At 39.2% G+C, this 21634-nt stretch overlaps 1 protein-coding gene across 7 annotated transcripts in view; it reads right to left on the bottom strand.

Annotated features, from left to right (window-relative positions):
- LOC135490603 (IQ motif and SEC7 domain-containing protein 1-like) overlaps positions 1 to 20730 on the bottom strand; it is a 61264-nt gene extending 40534 nt beyond the window's left edge. For 3 of the 7 annotated variants that reach the window (XM_064775833.1, XM_064775832.1, XM_064775834.1), the window contains exon 1: positions 20455 to 20730. In XM_064775833.1, the coding sequence (XP_064631903.1) occupies positions 20455 to 20672 (218 nt within the window). In that variant the 5' untranslated portion in view covers positions 20673 to 20730. Of the gene's footprint in view, positions 1 to 1322; positions 1913 to 7155; positions 7190 to 9110; positions 9145 to 16491; positions 16567 to 20454 lie in introns of those variants that run through there. The other 4 variants (XM_064775839.1, XM_064775838.1, XM_064775844.1 and 1 more) reach the window with 4 other exon arrangements.
- Between the last annotated feature and the right edge of the window lie 904 nt (positions 20731 to 21634).

Here is a 21634-nt window from a genome sequence, read left to right as displayed (position 1 = left end):
AGCGTAGGGAGTGATTTTTTAGATGAAACTGCCTGGAAACAATGCTCCTATTAATAATATCACCAACATTTATGTTTTTTGCACTGATTTCTTTTTGGAAGATTGAATGGAAAAGGGATTCGTGATCACAACCAAAGGAAATTAGACTAGTAAGAGTGACAATTGGACCACTTAGGTTATAGGATATGAAAATGGTTAGTGTCTTTTAAGTCATCTTAGTTGTATATAAATTTATCATTTTAGGAGGGATATTTACTTGAGCAATACTGTAAAACGTAGCTTTGTGCAATGCAAAACAATACCCTCTCCAACACCTAATTGCAATGCATGTGCAAGCACAAAGCACTTTCCAACTTTTCAACTTCAGGCTCAAATTTCATTCCTCCTGCATCCTGGAAGTGACTTAAGTGCCAGATTTGGCCAAGAGGGACCATCTCAAGTACGTCACTGCCATTTGAACATGTTTCAAGAGGGAAGCTGTTCCAAGTTTCATTCAGGGGGACCCAATGAGTCCAGTTGGATTTTGAACCAAAACATGAAAATTAGTCAGCGATCCCAAACAACATGAAATTTGAGGGTAACATGGCGCCATGTTCCCATGTCAAAACAGGCAAGTTCCGATCTCAAATTTCTGTCTGGTTTGAGGACATGTTCAGGACGACTGATGAGGACCAAATGTAATTTAGTTTGAGGAGGAACACGGCACCAGAGGGGCCCCTCCAATCAACCAGACAGGATTCAATTTCTGGGAGAAAAGGATCTAATCATGATTCAACAGTTCGGGGGGGGGGTGTATAGCCAGATTCATTCAGGAGCTGATGAAAGGCGTGTGACTTATGACATCAAACTAACACCCACGGGACAACATCCTGAGTCCCATAATCGCTACTAGAAACAACAATGCCAGGGTTCATCTAAATCAATTAACACAAATCACCGACAAATCAAGATACATGCATACTGACTAAATTCTGTCCTTTGAAATATCTTTACAAAACAACCTAAGCAAAAGACAATTCTTTACATAAAACAATCACAAATGTTCAACTGAAATACATTGACCGTTTGAGTCGTTTAATTTCGGCAGCAAATACATTTCATCTACCACCGACTGAATTTAAGCAAATTCACCATCTTTTTATAACTTCGCGGACATTTAACAGTTCACAATGAATGCAGAATCAACAGTCGAACACTTGCAGACTTTAATACACAGTGTCAACAAAAACAGATCTCCGTGAAGAAGCATTTTCAATTGAGGCGGCTGGCTCTGCAAAAAGACAACAAGTCAAAGAACAAAAAGGGTTAATAAAGGGACCTACCTCTTCTTCATCGCCTTCTTCTTCTGTGAACTCCGCCCCATATGCATGTTCCGGGGGAGGGTAAAGGAACCCCCATGCCAAGATTTCACTTTCATGTCCATTGATCTCGACTAGACGCCAGTGAGAAAAGAGAATCTGGCACAGATTCCCGTCGATGCTCGTTTGTCTGGCGTGAGGAGTTCCACGTACAGCATCCAACAGACTAATAATATATCGCACTATTACGCTCTACACATCGAGTGTACATGTATGCATAATGGATAAGTTTGCCGCTGCACTGAACTTACACCCTAATAAAGAGTCTGCTTGGAGAGACGTTTGGAATGATATACTGCAATTAGGCTGGAGTTCAACGAGATAATTAGACCATCCTGAATCATGAGAGTTGTACTTTGACGCTATTCAGATAATGAAATGTTGCGATTTTTAACAAATTCGAAATCCTGGTCCACGGTCGTTTAGACCACAACAGAGATGAAAGGAGTGATTTTCTGAATGCAACCAAAATGTAGGAAGTTGGAACCAATGGTAAAAATTTAGGGCAACTGTCAACGATACCAGTATGTGAAGTGAGTCACGACAAAGAAGGAGATATGGTTCGTACATGCATCAGTAACCACAGTTCACCTAATGAAAGGTTCATGCAAGACCATAGTCTGGCATATGGTCCTGATGTAGACGCAACTCTCCAATGACATGGAAAAGGACAACGACTTCACGTATGGAGACTTTTCGAGTAAATTGAACCAGAAAATTACGATGGCACGAATAAATTAAGAATGAAATAATCAGTTTACCGGAGGTTGATAACGGGATATGTTTTTCCTCAAGATTGGTTCGGCACTGCTCGGGAGATAATTTTCCACCAGCGGCAGGGACTGGGGACCGTCTGTTGTTGTGTCCTGGCTGTCCTGGATCAGATGCAATATTGAACAAAGATTGGATGACTCCAGACAACAATGGCCTCCCGAAACCTGTCAGATGGCCATGCGCCGAGGTTTCAATGAGACAAAAGTTTAACTCTGTCATTGTCTGACCACAGGTTTTTTATTGCCGAAATAGTTAATTTTGTGAGGTGGCATTATGTTACAAAACACAGCAGTGAGGAGTCAATGGTTTTGTAGTATAAGGATATATTGATCAACTTCCACCTCCAATCAAACTCTCATGAAACTATTCAAAGGAGCCATCTTCCAACAGCAGCAAATTCACAATCAACCCTAGTTGAAATTTATGGGAAATGGAGAGCTACACAGACATCCAAATGTACTCCTGTGCAGCCGAAACTCAATGTGACACACCACACGAACATTTCTCTCACTGAAAATCGGCCCAGGTCACCGAGCCTTGCTTAAAAATTGAATGGAAAATTCTTGAGGAAATGGCCGAAATACTTCAAAACCCTTGCTTTAATCCAATCCGAAGGGGGATTACAATGGCCCAATGACCCGAGATAATCCAGTACATTTTCATGTCACACATGGATATAATCGGGTTTTTTATTTGTCAATGTGTGACTTGATTTTTCCGGATAATGACTCAATATAAAATTGACCCCAGAAAATATGGTGCTTTGAATCTAGGCAGAGGAACAGGTGGTGAAATCTGGTTGGGGTGTCAGATAAGAACGAAAATAACATACCCTCAACATTTTCACAAGCCATTCCCATCAACAAGCGCAGCATCGCGATGATGATACTGATCAAGACTGACAAATCAACAGTCAGATTAGGGTCACAAATATGACCATCAATAACTAATAATGATTAGGAGGATGGGGAATGGTAATGATACAGTAATTGGTCAAACAGACTCTAGGCTACCATGTCTGGGTCAGATATAATCGCCTTGTGATAGAGGAGTTTTGACACAAGAAAATACGGCCAAAAATGTATGTGAATTGCTGGTCAACTTGGCTTGATGTGGTCTCTGGACACATTGGTCATTTCAGTAAACGTCAACATGGCAAGCATGCAACTCTCGACATTAGGTATACATCGATTTCAAGCTGATTTATTCATGTGTATCCTCTAGTGTATGATGTTCACTATTTCGGCAACGTTAAGGCGGATTTTTGAATGGGATAAGTTTACCGGGCGACTTGATCATTATATAGCGATTAATTGATCGCCCATTTTATGTGCGCTTGCACGAACGTAGTCGATGATACTGTCACGAGTTATCGGAGATGGTATTTGTAACGCGAGATCTGCCAGCAATGACATAGTGTGACAAGATAATGATCATATTGCGATACCTTACAAGATGTGACATCATAATCATAATGTAGTTTCTCTGGAGCTAAAGCAGAATTTGCCAGTGGCAACTGATCGGAGTTTGGGTGAGGAGGTATCTGGCTTTTCGAAGCACCGGTAATCGGCAATCAGCCATTTTGAGGCAACAGCTTTTGCAAAAGTATGGTTGAGGAGCATCGAGTATGCCTGGCTGACAGTTTACCTCTCGTAGTCTCGATGTTGGTAATCTGAGCATCGTGGCAGCCCAGGTGCATGAGATCAGCAACTAACATAGCAGAAGCTTGGTTTTTTCAAAAGACCGGCACTGCCTATTTTATACTGAGACTGAGAGCAAAATGAGCAAGAACAAAACCAACTGAAGCTGTTTAGATTCACACAAGTGATTCTTGACACACATCTGTGTTTACTATCCCCTGTTTAGTATTGATGATCGTAAATAAGCCATTCCCTCTGAAAATATATCATTTTGACAACAGTCCAAACATAAAATGATAAAACCAATATCAAGTAGCTCTCTGATGACATAAATATGTAATAATGATACTTGAAAGCTATGAACATACATCTTGTGGTATTGATCGTTGCATGCTACCTGCAGTGTTTACATCTATATATACCAGTATCCATTTGCTGCTTGCTTGAGGCAAATGGCGATACATTTTGTACAAATCACACCTTTTTTTCTGATGAAACTAGTACGTGTACTTTGGGCCGAGTTTATGAGTTTTATGATTTTCTGGGCGAGGCACTGGATCGCAAAGGGTTACTTACCCGATTGCATAAGCTGTTTGTGCCATATCATTACATTGCATCATCTGAATAATCTGCCGCCTCATTTCCCTCCATTGTTCTCAGTATAGCTCTAAACACAGCATCCTCTACTCATTCAAGATCAATACCCCTAATCAAGATCATCCATTACGAGAATCTCAACCAATCGTACCACAATGAGACAGCATTGTTATATGACACGGTCAGCTCTGAGAAACAAAATGGCAGATTCCGTAATGACAATCAATTCTGTCAGTAGATAGCAAAAGCAGCCATTGCAATTATTCTCAACGCATCATTTGGTTTTGCCGGTTAAAGTTTTGCCCATGGGGAATTTCTATTGCAAATATTGAGATATTTTTCATATCTGAGGATGATGCATAAACATAAAACATGACAGTCCATGTCACGTCAAAATTTATCTTATCAAATGGGTAGGAATTGGTGGCAAGCTATGTACATTCATGACAGCCTCAAGTGAAGAATGGAACAATAGGATAAATGGAATTAGCTTGTGCTCAGCGGGAGCCTGTGGTTATACAGCCTGGAGTGATCATCAATAACTGTCTCCACATGCTAAAGTCAAGGACATGCTACTGTCAGAAACATTCATCAGATTCACTGATGAACCACTAGGCCTAATACACGGTGCTTGTTCACCATGGGTTTGACTCCCCTGAAACTCCCTGCTGTTCACAGGACACAAGTCTTAGAGTATTACAGAAATCGACACGCAAATGCCAAGAAATACACTAAAGGTAATCTGAAGCTAAAAGATCAAAAGTACATGACATTTTGCAGAAACTTCATGTTACTATCGGCAAAGAGATGAGATTTCAATATGAAGATGAGCAGGCATTTTTAATGGGCCATGAGATGTTACTATAGGCCTTTGACTGGGCAGGTTTCTTTGACATCCTACATATGGTGTCAGCAGTGTCTGTATCAACACCTTCTTGTCATCCTACGATATAGTATCATCAATGTCTGTATATATTGACATCTTTTTGTCAGCTTACAATGTTGGATGTAATGTCGGCAGCTTTTTATACACCCACTCTCATTAACCCTATGACATTTTCCCCACAGACAATTAATACATCATCAGAAGACAAAAACTTCCGTCTGAACTTTTTTGATGGCTGCCAGGTGGGTTTTGAAACTATTGCCATCTATAGAGCAAATGTATAACTGTATTGTGGATTTGGCAATTGAGTGCCAGCAACTGTTTTTAAGAGACCTTCAGCAAAGAAATTTTCATGAAAAACCAAAAAATAAAGATGCACGGAACTTTGGGGTTCTACAGTAGTTGTCACGACTCCCGTCCGCTTGCTTGTAGTGACACAACAACATGATGTAAAGAAATAGAAAATGCATACAATGGAAGTGACTGTCACTTATCATCAGTTGCCATGCCTTTATCCAGGGTCCTCTTTGACATCCAACATCCGCCCACAGACGCATCGAGGCAATACAGCGCAGAATTACTCACAAACGCAATAGAAATGTACAAAGACGCCAGTCGCTTTCATGTGACAGCCAACCACCCACTTGTCTCTGCCGGAAGATGACGAATACACTCTTTTCACGCAGGAGGTGTTTGAGTTTGAAATCTTTCTCCATAATGATATAATTGATACCTATACTAAACAGGTTAAGAACCTTTTTTAGGAATCGATTCTAGTATCAGTTGGCAGTGTATCTAGTTCTATTTATCTAATACTGGGAATGAAAATAGAAAGGAGCTGAAGTGCAAAAACTAATACTTGTCAACTAGTTTCTAGAAAGGGTTCACAAAAGAGGTGCATCAACATTTCTAAATTTTCAAATCCAACTCAAATTTAAACTTTGTGTTGAACATCTGATCCAAGTATAGCTAAAAGGCAATCCTTTCACCAATTTGATGCATGTAGTTCGTGAGATGGAAGTACTTAGTGTAATTGCATTGCTCACTTAAAAAGATGAACGGGCAAGAGGCGATCTATACATCACATGTGTACTTAACAGTAAGTGGCACTCGAAGGACAAACATGATGTGACTTCAAGTAAGACATTTGTACAAAAGTTAGCCATCAAGATGCTGTAGAAGTTCAAAATGCATCAATCATGAAATTGTCACTATTGACACAAGCTGCATGGCATGTAATGTGAATAAAACTCAAGGTTATAAAAACGAAAAATTTGAATGCAAAGGCAGTAACAAATTGACTTCTGTAATTTTACCCGATTTCAAAATGAGCAATAATTCCTCTAAATTATTCACCAATTAAAACAGCTTCCAAATCCTGAGGGAAAAACCATGAAATAGAAAACGGTTATCAGGGACCACCTCGGAGTAAATTTCTCACGCACTCTGAACTCAAGATAACATTTCAAAAGTCATTCCATTAGACATTTTACAGGCACATTCGAAGGAAACATCCCTGAATGAGGTGGGGTGTCTGGACACAATTCATACATCAAACATTGGGTTTGGTAGTATCATGACTCTTACAAGTTTTACAAACGCATACTAATACTTAAATAGCTAAGTGATACATCAAGAAACGTTTACAATCATTACAAGATATGACAGACTTCAAGCACTTTTTCAACAAGCAGTGATTGAGTGAAGTGGGTCCGAGGATATTTCATAAAAATACAAGAAAAAATAGTTTGAAGAAAACATCATTAATTGTGCTGACTAAACATATATATTCAAGACTGTATGCAACACAGGGAAAAAAATATGAAAAACACGTAAACCAGGCTGCACACAAAAAAACAATTTAGCACACAAAAGATGCAACATTTTTGTTGGGGCCTACCTCATTTTAATATGTAAACTGTAACCACGCATAGCTTGGAATGGGAAAAAATTAGAAAGGGTTAAAATGGGAAAAAAAGTTGTGTTATGTGTGTGGTAGGTGTTCAGGACATTGGGTGATATGAATAAAGACCAGCAAATGCTTTTATCTAAAACTCCATGTACATTTACACTAGGCCTTTCTGTACAAAATTGAAGTAAAAGCATTTGCTAGTCTTTATTCATATCACCCATGGTGTTGTTCTCAATTGTAACATCGTGAAGTGTTCTTATGGCAATCATGGATGGCTTCTTTTGATGTTCAACCTAGACTGTGTCTCGAGCAAGGAAATAGAATGCAAAAAGGGCAACTTAAGTTAGCAACTGTAAAGCAAGGAAATTATCAATGATATGCTGTAGCAATTAGTAGCAATAAGAAGTTCATCATTATGAATATAATACCACTGCACCATTCTGATAGCCCCACCATTTAATGATGAAATCTTCACAATGTTTATACACCCAAGGAAACCAAAACTACTTAATACAATGGAAAGTCGATGCATGGCAAATCAACAGTAATCTCACACCAAAGGGTTAAGGTCTTTGTTAAATGATGATATAAAGATGCTGGTTACCATGGTGGCATATTATTACATTTACCATAGGATGCCCACTAGCCGCTATTGCCTTCTAATGAGAAACCATCTTTAAACCAGCGGAGGAGGATTTTTGCAAGGACAGCAGGGAAATCGTACAAATCATTGGCTGACAATTAGACTTCAGAACCTTCGACCACAGAATGATGTGGTTAACGTTTATGACACTGATTCAGCCACCCAAGGGTTAATAGCTGTCAACCAGATTGGTGGCTGAATAGGTGACAGATTAATGATTATCTAAGATCGATGCAGCCGTGGCACAAATCACCGAATCAACCGCGACCGAAGCCAGGGAGAGGCACGATTAGCCGATACAAATGTTGGAAGAATGTGAGAAATGTTAGCTTTGGGTTGCTCAGCCTGTGGGCACAGTTTTTCAGCGCATTATCAAGCAAATGCAATGTGTAATGGTTACCATTATTTACACTCTGGTGCCACCTGGTTATTTTGGAAGAAACTGAATTGCAAAGTCTGTGGACTGCTGTAGCCAAGCAAGCTTGCTTAATACTTGTAGCAAGGAAACTTTCAGGGGACCTTGGAGAGTCTGCATGAAGCTTGTGTTGACACTTTTCGGCACTTGAATGAACCAGCCATCCAAGTGTTTTCCATTAGTCAAGCGCTGACATCATCCAATGCTCTGCACACATCGCATACCCAGTAGTGCGTAATGATGTGCAAGTTCTAAAGGCGAACTAGTACCAAGCAGTGATTATAGTGCGTGCTTTAGGGATCAGCTGAACCACACTTATCCTAGCATGTACCAAGTCAATAAGGTACAAAGAGAAACAAACAACTACTTAATGGATTCCTGCAAGATCAGCAGATGCAGTGAGTTTCCCTGAAATTATTCAGAGTTATCTATAATAAATAATCCCAGTTCATTATAAGCGAGGCAACATGGCTTATGTACCCGCCTAATTACCAACCACCAAGGGATGTACCCTAATGTACCTTTGCCAGCATAGTATGCTAGCACTTATTGATGGTAGCCACAACCAAGATGAACCTAGGATCACCCATAAACATCAATGTGTATAAAAACCTTCATATTGGGAGGTACTGAGCTCGACCCCCCCCCCCCATGCACCTCCCTGGGCCCAAACATAAAACACTGATAACCACCCAGTATAAAGGTACTCTAATGGATGAACCTAGCTATGTTTTAACTGAAATCGCTATCCTAACAAGCCCTTTACCCCCTCCCTAACGCATTGATGTTCATGGACGATCCCTCATTGAACCGATGGCAAGTACCAACACCAACGAAATTTTATAATTAGCTCCTGATATTCCCCTTATTGTTCAAAACAAATACCTTGGAGGATATGGTAAAAAGACATCAGCCGTTTCTGAAATATCACCAAGGGCAGAAAATCAGTTAACTACAGGGCATGAAATAATTCCAAAAGAAAGGATTTTTGGAAGCTAATGTATAAGTAGAGGATAACGGCTGCAGTGCCAGGCTCTATCCTTAATTGTCATCATTACACAATTCTACAAAGCTCCATGGCGACAGAATGAGTTCATCTGGAGTTCGTACAGAATCCCAGCACAATTTATAAGGTATGTATACCAGTTTCCACATAGTACTAAAGTAACTTAAGTAGGAATCATATGAATTTGGTTTCATCTTCAGCTGACTCGGAAACCCTGTACATTTTAGAAGGAATGCACACAGGTTTCCACATCATGGTAGGTCAAACTTGAGTTGGATCTTCTTTAATCTGGTTGTCGTTGTCAACCATAGAACAAAGGACCTTTCCTCTCCTACCTTGACCTTCACCTTGAACTAGCGATGACTCACCTGCAACGGAAAAGAGTATGCGGCGATCAGATTAGAGAAGATACATCAAAAGAAAGGCAAAAATGCACATGAGGTTGCAGTTTTGCACACAAGAGAAGACTTTGAGGCTCAGTTGTCATTTCTTTCTATTTCCAAAATCATGTAGAGGGACTCTTCTGATGGTAATGTTTTAAGCGATGGAATCTTGCATGAATTGATAACATTGCTAATTGGTGATGTGTATAGAGTAACCTGGATGAAATTGTCCTTTTATGCTGTACTTTCAACTTTCATTGCAGGAGGAGATTCTCTAAGGAAGTGCAGAGGGAACCAAGTCGGTAGGCAGTGGTGGTGCTGGAGGACAAGTTGGCACATCTGCCTGACCAAAGTCATCAGACAGATGTATCACCATTCACCACACACTGGTGAAAAAATGGGTCTGGGTGAACGCGGGAAATAGTCTCTCTTAAAATGTCACCGTCTTGGATGGTGTGGCAATGAATTTGAGGTAGTGGCACTGGCATTGCTTCCTGAAGCTAATGGCTAATGGGATGAACTTGTCAGAAAGTGGATTGCGAGGCTGGAAAAATTATTGTATCAATGAAACGCTTGATGGGCGACTATCCATGGGCTGTACTATTGCATGAACACCCCATGAATCAAGTGATGGGAAAGGAGTTTCCCCTGCTCCCCCTCCCCGAAAAACATTTCAGGCAGTACCAATGGGGGTGAGCCTGGTCTCCACTCCCTTGCAGAGTGTCATAGCAGGCAAAGTGACTCAGTCTCAACTTTGAGGATCAAGCTGCTGGGTGGCCTATTCCTAAATCAACTTTATGGCCAGAGTATGTACCTTTGATTTAACGACTGAAGAAAATAGAGTTTAATGTCAAATTTATTGGCCAGTCTTAATGTGTATCGGTCAAATCCCTCATCAATTGGGTATTTTATCTGTCTGAGAAGAAACTGACCATTAATGTCCCTGTTGCCAAGCTGCAAAGTTTCCAAGGGACCGGCGAAAACCTATCAAAGGTTTAAATTCTGGGTGGTCACATGTCGGTGGCAGAAATTAAGATGTCTAAAGATGAGTAAGACACCCTCGAGGTGAACGATCAAAGGGTCCAAAATCCCCCCAAATTATCTCCTGTCCGGGTTGCATGCAAAGCTGTGATATAATTTCCTTATGCCGGAGGCGTGGTTGGGTCTGTGAGGAAATCAGTGGGTGACATTATCAGAGGGGGAGGTCCAGATGACAAGGGTAAAGACATCCCTGATTTCGCACCTAGGAGGCGAGTTAACAAAACAGTATCTCACACTCAACTTTAGACTTGTTGACCGGATTGCCTTTGCATGGTGGGCTGGTCGTCTCATGCAACTTTGAGATAGGCTAGCTCTTCACTGGTCCAGAGTACTGGTCAAGCAAAGTGGCAGCTTGTTTTAAAGTCACCCGCACTGACTGACCCCCTGCCTATCTGGCCATGAACCCCAAGACTATTCTGACTGTCGAACAAACCTCTTGCTTTCATTCACTGACAAAACCTCCCACATTCTGAGATTTCAGAGCAGGACAAGCCAACAGTTCTCATTATCTACTTTTTGTAAAGGGATCAACTGAAATGAAACTTGGCAGAATCCTCTCTCATCAACTGAACCACTGAACATGTGAAGATTCAAAAAGAGTGACCTTCAAAGAAACTACTAGCTACTTATGAGATTGCCCCTCAAGATATGGTCGTTTTTATTGCAGCTGGTTTCTTTACACTGATAACTCTTTGATAACATTTCACACGAAAGTGAAGTAGAGCATGACATTTATATCAGCAAAAAAGTCCAACTCTAAAAAGGTGGCTTTTATCACTTGTTTTTTCCTCCATGTGCTTGACATTCTAGGACTAGGAGCGTATGGTTCAATGGTTAAATATGAAAAGCAGTACATCCTGGAAATGGAAAGTCAAATCATTGTCTCATTGACTCTGTGCTGATCTTTGGGCCGGCCTGAACTAATAGGGTAACTGCATGGACTCCTCACCCTGGTACACCCTGTGAAGAATTTGCCAGAATCTAAAATAAAACATTCATGCTAATTCCCCACAGACAATTATCATTTGATAATAATAAAGACTACACAAATTAGAGTTGAAATGCCAATATTCCACATTTTTCGATATCAATCTCAATCAAATGAAACGTCATGCACAAATTGTCATAAATCATCGGGAGATAAAAATTAGCGCTTATCATGATTGCACATGTCCTCTAAAATAATAAGGAGAGATATTTTATAATTAAATGCCCAACAAATAGGATTGAAACAAAGAAATTATACATGTAGTTTAACCCTTGAATTATTTGATAGGGAACTACAATACAATGTCTGTGCTGCCACATTGTGTACCTGAATGAACCAGTCCTGTACTAACCAATCCAATGTACTTTGCCTTTGGCATCCAAAACATCTCCGCTAGGGCTACAGTCACTCAGATCTGATCTTTTCCAGGAGATGGTGAAGATGCCCAGAACCTCATGATAATTCAGGATGGTCAACGATATGTAGGGCCAAGACATCACTGCCTATAGTCCTCATACATTATATAGGTAGCTTACTTTCACTTTTTACTTCCAACGGGGTGAGTGGATGAACAAGGAACTTGGGGATGGTCACCATCAGTTTACAAGTAGTCATATTTAGCATGATTGGGGTTAATCGTTCCAAAGAGACAATAGCATCCTCGTTAACGAGCAGATATTAACCTACATGTTGTAGGCCTAACAAATCAACACACATGACAATCAGTCAGATCGGACAATCAATGGATAAATCAACATTTTTTGATGTTGCAATGTCAAGCATTATTGTATTCTGGCCTAAACAGCCCACTGGCCCTATTCTGCAACATGAGCACCCAGTTTGAGCGTCCCGGCATCCAAATTCATACATAGCCTGCCAGAAGTCATCAACTCCACAATCCACAATGAGATTAGGGTGTATTGGATACACCAGGAGGTTAACAAGATTAATTGCCAATGGAGACAGGCCGAGATAGGATCAGCAGCTAGGTTACTGATGTCACTGATGCTATTGGTAGACTAATAGCCTAAATATCAGAAGTGCTCCATCTCGCTCCCAATGGAGTCTGTGATGTTACCACATGATCAGATGACAAAGATGATCGCCAGGCATGATCCACGATGTCCAACACTCGACACTAATAACCAAGCTTATGTAATGCGAGGGAGGAGCATGTGACTGACCCTGGTATTCCAGGATGAGACTTCAGTAGCACATACACTCCGGTACCTCGCCACCGCCACAGTAAACGCTCATGATAAATTCTCTCAGCGCCTATGAGGCGCCATGTGAGACTTTAATTGTTTCCCTAAATTATTTCAAATAATGTCATTGTTTCAAACAAAAAATGAACAAATCAGAAATTATTTCATCCAATAAAGTACGTTTTAGAAACAATTATTTTGTATTCAAACCAGCATTTTTATTTTTTAAACCATCGGTTTATTTTCAAACCAGGAAAACACACACAAATTGTTTCCATACCATAGTAGTTCTGCAAATCCATGGTTTGGAAACCATACCAAGTTGTCCTTTTTATTATTTCAAACCATGTGGATTCGCAAAGTCATTATTTCAATGGTTTACAAACCACGAATATGTGCGTAAAACATTCTTTGCATCCCATGAAAAATTGTATACGCTACAAACTTGTGGTATGCATATAATTGTTTTACGCAGCCACGGGCGCCATGTGGGAATTAAATTATTTGACGAAATCATTTGAAATAAGCAAATTATATCGAAATAAATGAGTGAACGAAGTCAAGATTATTTCCAAACCATAAATTTGCTTATTCCAATTGTATTCAAACCATTTACTGTTCCTATCGATATTGTTTCAAACAATGAATTTGCTCTCTTTTGATTATATTCATCCAATCAAACAACGTAACTTTATTGTTTTCAAATAATACATTTTCTGAATATCCGTGGTTTCAAATAATCAAACTGTCTCGAAATGATGGTTTGTTAAATAATCAAAATTAAAAAAGTCATGGTTTCTCAAACCAGGAAATTGTCCATTGCATTGGATGATAAACAATCACGCACAAAATCATTATTTCCAAACTATCACTTTAACAAACTAATTGTTTCAAATCATAAAAGTATGCACGAAATTATTTGTATACAATCTAATTGTACTCATCTAATGTTGATTATTTGCATGTTTTTTCAAACCATGAAAACGCGAACTCTAATTGTTTCCATCCAATCACTTCCAAAAGTCATTGTTTCCATCCAAGCAAAACTACGTTCATGGTATGCGCACATGGTTTGCGCAGTAGACGGGTTTTATTAAGTTCAAACTCAAACCCGTCTACTGCGCAAACCATGTGCGCATACCATGAACGTAGTTTTGCTTGGATGGAAACAATGACTTTTGGAAGTGATTGGATGGAAACAATTAGAGTTCGAGTTTTCATGGTTTGAAAAAACGTTGCTGGGATGCAAATAATCAACATTAGATGAGTACAATTAGATTGTATACAAATAATTTCGTGCATACTTTCATGATTTGAAACAATTAGTTTGTTAAAGTGATAGTTTGGAAATAATGATTTTGTGCGTGATTGTTTATCATCCAATGCAATGGACAATTTCCTGGTTTGAGAAACCATGACTTTTTTAATTTTGATTATTTAACAAACCATCATTTCGAGACAGTTTGATTATTTGGAACCACGGATATTCAGAAAATGTATTATTTGAAAACAATAAAGTTACGTTGTTTGATTGGATGAATATAATCAAAAGAGAGCAAATTCATTGTTTGAAACAATATCGATAGGAACAGTAAATGGTTTGAATACAATTGGAATAAGCAAATTTATGGTTTGGAAATAATCTTGACTTCGTTCACTCATTTATTTCGATATAATTTGCTTATTTCAAATGATTTCGTCAAATAATTTAATTCCCACATGGCGCCCGTGGCTGCGTAAAACAATTATATGCATACCACAAGTTTGTAGCGTATACAATTTTTCATGGGATGCAAAGAATGTTTTACGCACATATTCGTGGTTTGTAAACCATTGAAATAATGACTTTGCGAATCCACATGGTTTGAAATAATAAAAAGGACAACTTGGTATGGTTTCCAAACCATGGATTTGCAGAACTACTATGGTATGGAAACAATTTGTGTGTGTTTTCCTGGTTTGAAAATAAACCGATGGTTTAAAAAATAAAAACGCTGGTTTGAATACAAAATAATTGTTTCTAAAACGTACTTTATTGGATGAAATAATTTCTGATTTGTTCATTTTTTGTTTGAAACAGTGACATTATTGGAAATAATTTAGGGAAACAATTAAAGTCCCACATGGCGCCTCATAAGCGCCAAGGGTTAAATCAAAGCTAGACCTATTTTGATAAGGATCGAATATTTGATGTAAACAAGCAAGTTGTTGTGAGGAATAGCAGTGTAGGAGGGGAGGAGATCGATGTAACATACATACTTTATAGTCTAGATGTTACATGGCTTGGATCAATGGGAATTGTGTGTATGTACCTGGCATGATTACAGCAACATACTCTAATGCTACAAGAAGCAACATGTTGCAAGTGGAAATAGTACACCTGGATTCAGCTCGGAGCATAGAGCAACCTTGTGATATCAAAATATAAGGATAACAACTAGGCAAAGGAATACGGCAAAATCTTGCCAACATCCAGCCGACAGAGTGCATGGCGTAGACAATATGGCAGAGTGCATGGAGTAATGATGCACTCTATGAAATGGCTCAAAATCTGAACAATCACACAACTATGTCAAAGCTGGAAATAGAATCTTACCAACTATAAAACTATCTAAAGCAAAGTCACAGAATAAGCCACAAAAGCAGTGTATAGCGTGGAGGGGTGCACCAATTTGGTATGGTGCCTATGTAGTCCATAAATCCACTAAGTAAAGTTCCTCACTATCAGAAGTCAAATATAAAAGTGTTCTAGAGCCAAGGGAACCCCCAAATTTAAACATATAATCCGGGCTTCGAAATATTACAAAATGTTATATCTTATATCAATATTTTGTGTGCACTTAGGCATGGTGCATCAGTCTTTGGTTGTTTTCCATTAGGAGAAGCGAACAACTCATTTTTCTGGTAGAACTAGGACTTCTGCCAAATTGAAAAGTTTCTCTGACATGTCTGAGAAGTAAATAAAGGCCAAAGAGGTGTTTTGTCCCCAAAGGCTAAAGAGCTCGACGAGTCTGATGTCTTGAAAGACCAAAAGTAGCAGAGAACTGAAAGTTCACGATGACAGGTACCTGAACACTACCAGGCAAGGACGTCATCAAGTAGGTGACAGTCGTGGATGTCGCCACAGCACCACTCAATGACAATGCAACACGTAATTAGGGTGATAGATGGACACCCTACTGATTACACAATTGAGAGAAAGGAAGTGGAAGTGACGGTCTTCAGACATGTCCCTCACTGGGCTGGTGTACAACTAGGGTAATCAAAGTGTTGTTGTTTTTGTTAACTTCAGCCAAAGAGATGACAGGGATAAAAGGCCGAAGGCCACCAACACGACTTGACACTTAAACGGCTTTGAATCAAGCCCGCAGTTGGAATACTTCTTCTAAACGTTATCTCCATTGGCCACTGACTGAAATCTAATTTACTGCAATTGATCTTTCAAAGAACATGATTTTGTTTTCAGTAAGATTTCCCAATTATCAAAACAAGTCATGTTGCTTAGTGATAAGTTGACAAGTCCTAGACTGGTGCGCACAACAAGAGAAAGAACCATGGGCTGGAACTGGCAGTGACAAAGAACAAGGTGGAAAAGACTATCTATACTTGAGAAGCCACGCAATGGCGAGATGAGGCAACTGACCTGTCAATCTTGTGTCCACAACTGTACCATATCGCATCAGTCGTAAGCCAAGGCAGCCAGTTCTCCGTCAGTAACAGCGACTCTGATCAAGATTACGAAACGACTCTGGCATGTGATGACAGATCAGAAAGGGTTAACCGCCAACATTTACACACATTTTCCAGTTCATCAAGTGCATTGCTCTAGTGTCAACATTTACATATTGACATACTGTTTGGTCATAGGAGATTTTTGATAACACCCACTAAATTCAGGATAAGATGTGGAAGTTTTGCGTCAGATATATTCTCCCACACAATCAACATCCAACTGGTACGACTGGTGCCTTTTGAAGGAGGATATCAAGGACATCTCATTCATCCAATCAAAATAAATATTTGTCCACAATTACCTAAGTTCAAGAGGATGTTACTATGACAATGTGCTCAGTTGACCCTCTTTGTATCATCACATGATAAAAATAACAAAATTTCACAGACAACATAATCAACGAATTGGGACAGACTGATAGGCACTAAAAAATCCTAAAAATATGGGGGGGGGATTACACACTTTCCCATTAATTTTGAGGAAAATATATGCATAATTTCAACTCAACCAGCCAAATATCACACTGCCATGACTTGTAAGCATATTGAGTTCAAAAAAGGTATGTATGTAATCCATCCAATGCATGTTTCAAAACTATAGCCTAGGCACTCTATCATAATCCGCATTATAATGGCATAATGAAGACAAACTACCCATCTGACTAAATTTGTGGTCAGGATCAATCCACTATTATCTCTGACTGTATTATCCTATAGTTGAGTCACTCCACCCAGAGGACCCTTCACGCTAGGGACCATCTCAAGTTCATGGCCGAGAACAATTGATTTCTTGCATTACAGGGTCAATACCAAGCAGCAACATTGTGACATGAGACTGAGAGAGACCCAAGCACTGCTACGAGAACAATGACATTGCATGATGGGTCCATTATGATTGCACTCATCACACTGGCAGAGTCAGCAATTCCTTCTTCAATCTCCAATGAAAAGGTCATGTTCTTACATCAGGGACCATTTAACTGCCAATAAGATCAATTAACAATTGACAGAGTCACCATTCAAGAAGATAGAGACGTTGTATTGAAATTCTGTTGTATATTTGCTTCACAGTTCGTCCATCCTCAGTAACACTACTTTTGGTTCCAATCTAATCATAAGAGACCAAGACAACAGCATCATGCTTTTCCTTTGCCCCAGCAACAAACTTCACAGGTTACAGCCCTGGCAACTTGTAACTATTTAGGTCAATTTTGCCCCCCCCTCCCCCGACTTTGTACATGTTCTACATTGATCAAATGTTGTTATTTTCTTCATGAGATGACCCCCCCCCCCTACTCCATCAAAAAACTCAAAAAACAAACTGGCTAAACATTGTCAGAATTCTCTCCAACATGAGGGAAAAAACAAACGGCCAGTCATCATCCATCAGAGTCTGGATTACCATAAAAATCAATAGAAAACAAATTACAATGCCTGCCAGAAATAAAACGACCTTATGAATTTTTCACAGATTATAACAAGAGTTAGCGTGTTCAAGAGGATTACTGCATGCCGATGCAGCTATACCCTGTCAGAAGGCGGACATACATGACATAACAGAGAATCAATGTGTAACGGGACTGCGATAAAAACAGTGGCGGAGCGTGGTGTCAGAGCCAGGAGCAATATTTTTACAACATTGTACTCATGCCAATAGGTTGTGTTGTGTTGCTTCCGATTCGATTTCTTGTTAGAAATGTCCTACTGAAATAAAATCGTTCAATTTCTCAATAAATTGATATATTTTCCAAGTGAAGTTAGCTCGGAACAATGTAATTTGATAAAAGAAGGAATATTTGCATTGAATCATAGACATTTTCAGTCAATTGGAAATTCTGTTGAAAGAAAAACTTTTGTCAAGCTTTAAATTCCAATATTGCAGTGAAAGGTACAAAAGTCAACTTCAAATTTGACAGATTCTGTTTTTATGCTAACATTGAAAATTATGCATGTCACTGGTGTCCACACCTAGTGGCAATACTCTCAAAAAATATTTACTATACGAGACCTCTTTAATCAAATCTCTCCATCAAGAAATTAGAAAGTCACACCCATGCAAAAGTCATAATTTATTCAAAAACAGCAGCAATGCGCGCATAAGACAGCCAACTGCATCGTTATTTTATTTAAGATTGTATTTGATCTGTAGACAAAGCACCATGGGGATTATCTTCTCTAAATACATAGAACATGATGAAGAACATCCAAGGCCATCACAAAACTAACAGTCCATTTCCACTGCAATCGATTTTCAGCAGAAATGTATGAATGTTAGATCTGATGGATGAAGATCCTACACTTACGGCAGCCTGGGGTTCAAGTTTCTTCCCCGAGGACTGAGATTAAATTGATTACTCATTGCAGTTTGCTACATTTCACATTGGACTAGCGGAATTCCCATTACAGCCAAGGCATTTTCAAGAACAATTATCATGTATTTTTCAAACAGAAATTTCATTTTTTGGTTGGTCTGACTCATTTGCCCAAGGTCACAGGCAAAAACTAATGTCATGAATGTATCATTGCCATCAATACCTACACTCAATCTGTTAGTAGTAGGCCCTCACCAGCCCTGCTCGTACTTCAGACATGCACCATACTTGAACCACTCCTAGTCCTATTCTCTAGTGATGTGCATGTATACAATCGGGAACTGTTCGACTTTGATAAGTGGAATATTCTGTTACATTTTAATCAAAGTTCATCAGGTAAAGCCCAAGTAATTTGATAAATCGGCATTCTTTTTACCGGCGGAAACAGGACGTAAAAGTCAACTACAAGCAGGAATAATGTTAAGAATACTGCTCAAATCACACTTATGCAAAAACGATTTAAATCAAAAGTAAAAAACGTATTCCCTTCTGTAGAGTGTTGGTTCCCTCAGTTTGGTTCGAACAGACAAGCCAGCACTCCGCCAAATGGGTAGTGAAAGATAAATGTAATGTGAATAGTGAAGCCTGAAGGGCCTGTGGTCCAACCTGTAAAGTTTAAGGCAGGAATTTGGATTCATTGTTGTAAGATGCCCCAGCAACTCCTTTCCCCGGCATTTTTATATATAGTTTACTAATTTGAAGCCCCCACAACACCTATCAACAGCAAATACTGTGATTATCAAACATGTACTGTAAACAAAGCCCAGCCTAACAGGCAGTTGCCAAGGCAAAAACTGCTCAGTCACTAAGTCTAGTAATGATGATTGGCCAAAATCACTGCTTCTGTCATAAATTGGTAATTTTCATAGATTTCAATGGATGCCCCAGATTTCATATTCAATCAAAAAATGACAACAATTATTTCTACATTGGAACTGATAAATATTCAATTGCTCTATCAATACTGTATATCATAAGTGACATCACATGGTTGATTTTTATAAGAACTTTATTTCAAGATGCGGTAGTACACTACTGTATCCAAGTTCCTTCTTATAATTTTTAAATTGACAAGCCATATTTTGTTCTACCAATACATGTAGGCAGGCTGATGTATTCTTATTTAATCTTGCAATCTTCATGATGAATACAAGTCCCTTGTCATGTGATATTACACTTCAGGAAGTTTGGACAGCCCGTACAATTCAGGAAGACTGGACAGCCCCACATAACTTTTTTCTCCATCATGTCATAGGCGAACCCTTTCCACATGACGAAACAACAAAACTGATGCTGCAACAACCTGGACGACCGACCGAACATCCTGGCTTGGCCCGGATGAAGCCCCCCCCCCCTCCCCCCCCCCCCGCACGCCCCGCCTCCATACAACCATAATCTCAATATGTCCTCATGATCTGAATCGTGTGTCATCAGTACACAAATCATAGAGGCACAATTGAATATACAACACGACATCAGATCAAGAAACAAAAGAATCTCACCTTCCATTCTGAAGTTTTCCTGTGTGCTTCTTAGAGTTGAGATGCAGCTTTGCAATCAGGGAATCTCTTTCCAACTTCAACTGTTCAACCTGCTGTTCAAGCGAAACTATCCGCTCCGATTGCACTTGTATCAACGAGTCCTTCGCTTTTAATGTCTCTAGTAAATCTTGTGATGGTGTGTGCCCTTTTTCTGGGCAAATAACGGAGTTATCACTCATTATTTAGTGAGAAAACCCACAACATCTTCCCCATCCATGTCAAAATATTGCATTTATAATGAAGCTGTACATTCATGTACATAATGCACTACAACACACTCTTCAACAAACTGAATGATGCACGCAATCATCGCTGCTGTATCCTGAGTGCCCAGTGTATGAATACTACTGGCTGTTTACTGCCTCTGCAAAAATAATTCTTAGATATAAAGGAAATGATTCAATTTTTTATTCATATTTGTCAAATTTGATATAAAAAGTGCTTTATATGGTTAAATTTGTAATATGTAAGAATAGTTTGCCAAGTGTTTTCTTGTATTCATTAATTTTATATTTCTCCAAGATAGTGCTAATTTTACAGAGTGTCATCTAGTCTGTTATGCTTGTGCAGGAGCGGTATCTTCTTAAATAGAGATTGTACCGTTTAGCATTTCATTTTTCACCGCCGTTTCAAATGCATTAAAATAGTCCAAATATTTAGATTTTGCCCAGTAAAGAATTTTGAATGTTATATTATCTGTAACTGAGTATTGCCATTCTTTTTAATTGGCAGTATGACAAAAAAGAAGAGTATCAAAATCCGAAACTTGCAGGCAAGGGACTCTGCTAGCTCTGTATGATCACAGGTACCGTCAATTTTAACCCGATGAATTTGAAATGATGCGTTACGCTCCAAAGAAGGAAATTTGAAATTAGCAACCGGTTGACCGATGCAAACACAGAGAAATTTGGCCCGATATTTAAACTGCATAAGTTGATGACGTGGGGAAAGACGGTTGATCGTTTCCATTGCTTTAGAAGTGACGCATAAGTTGTCACATATCAGGATCACCATCTAATCCTCGAATAACCAGGGGTTATGCCGCCTCTCAATATTGTATGTGATGTAAGAGAGAGAATTCCTCAATGGCTCAGGGTGCATCTCAGTATGAAGGGTCACCAGCACAATTATTTCAAGTTGC

Source organism: Lineus longissimus, chromosome 7 (assembly GCF_910592395.1).
Source record: "Lineus longissimus chromosome 7, tnLinLong1.2, whole genome shotgun sequence".
In the NCBI taxonomy this organism is placed as follows: Eukaryota; Metazoa; Nemertea; class Pilidiophora; order Heteronemertea; family Lineidae; genus Lineus; species Lineus longissimus.
This window is presented reverse-complemented; position numbering and strand designations above follow the sequence as displayed.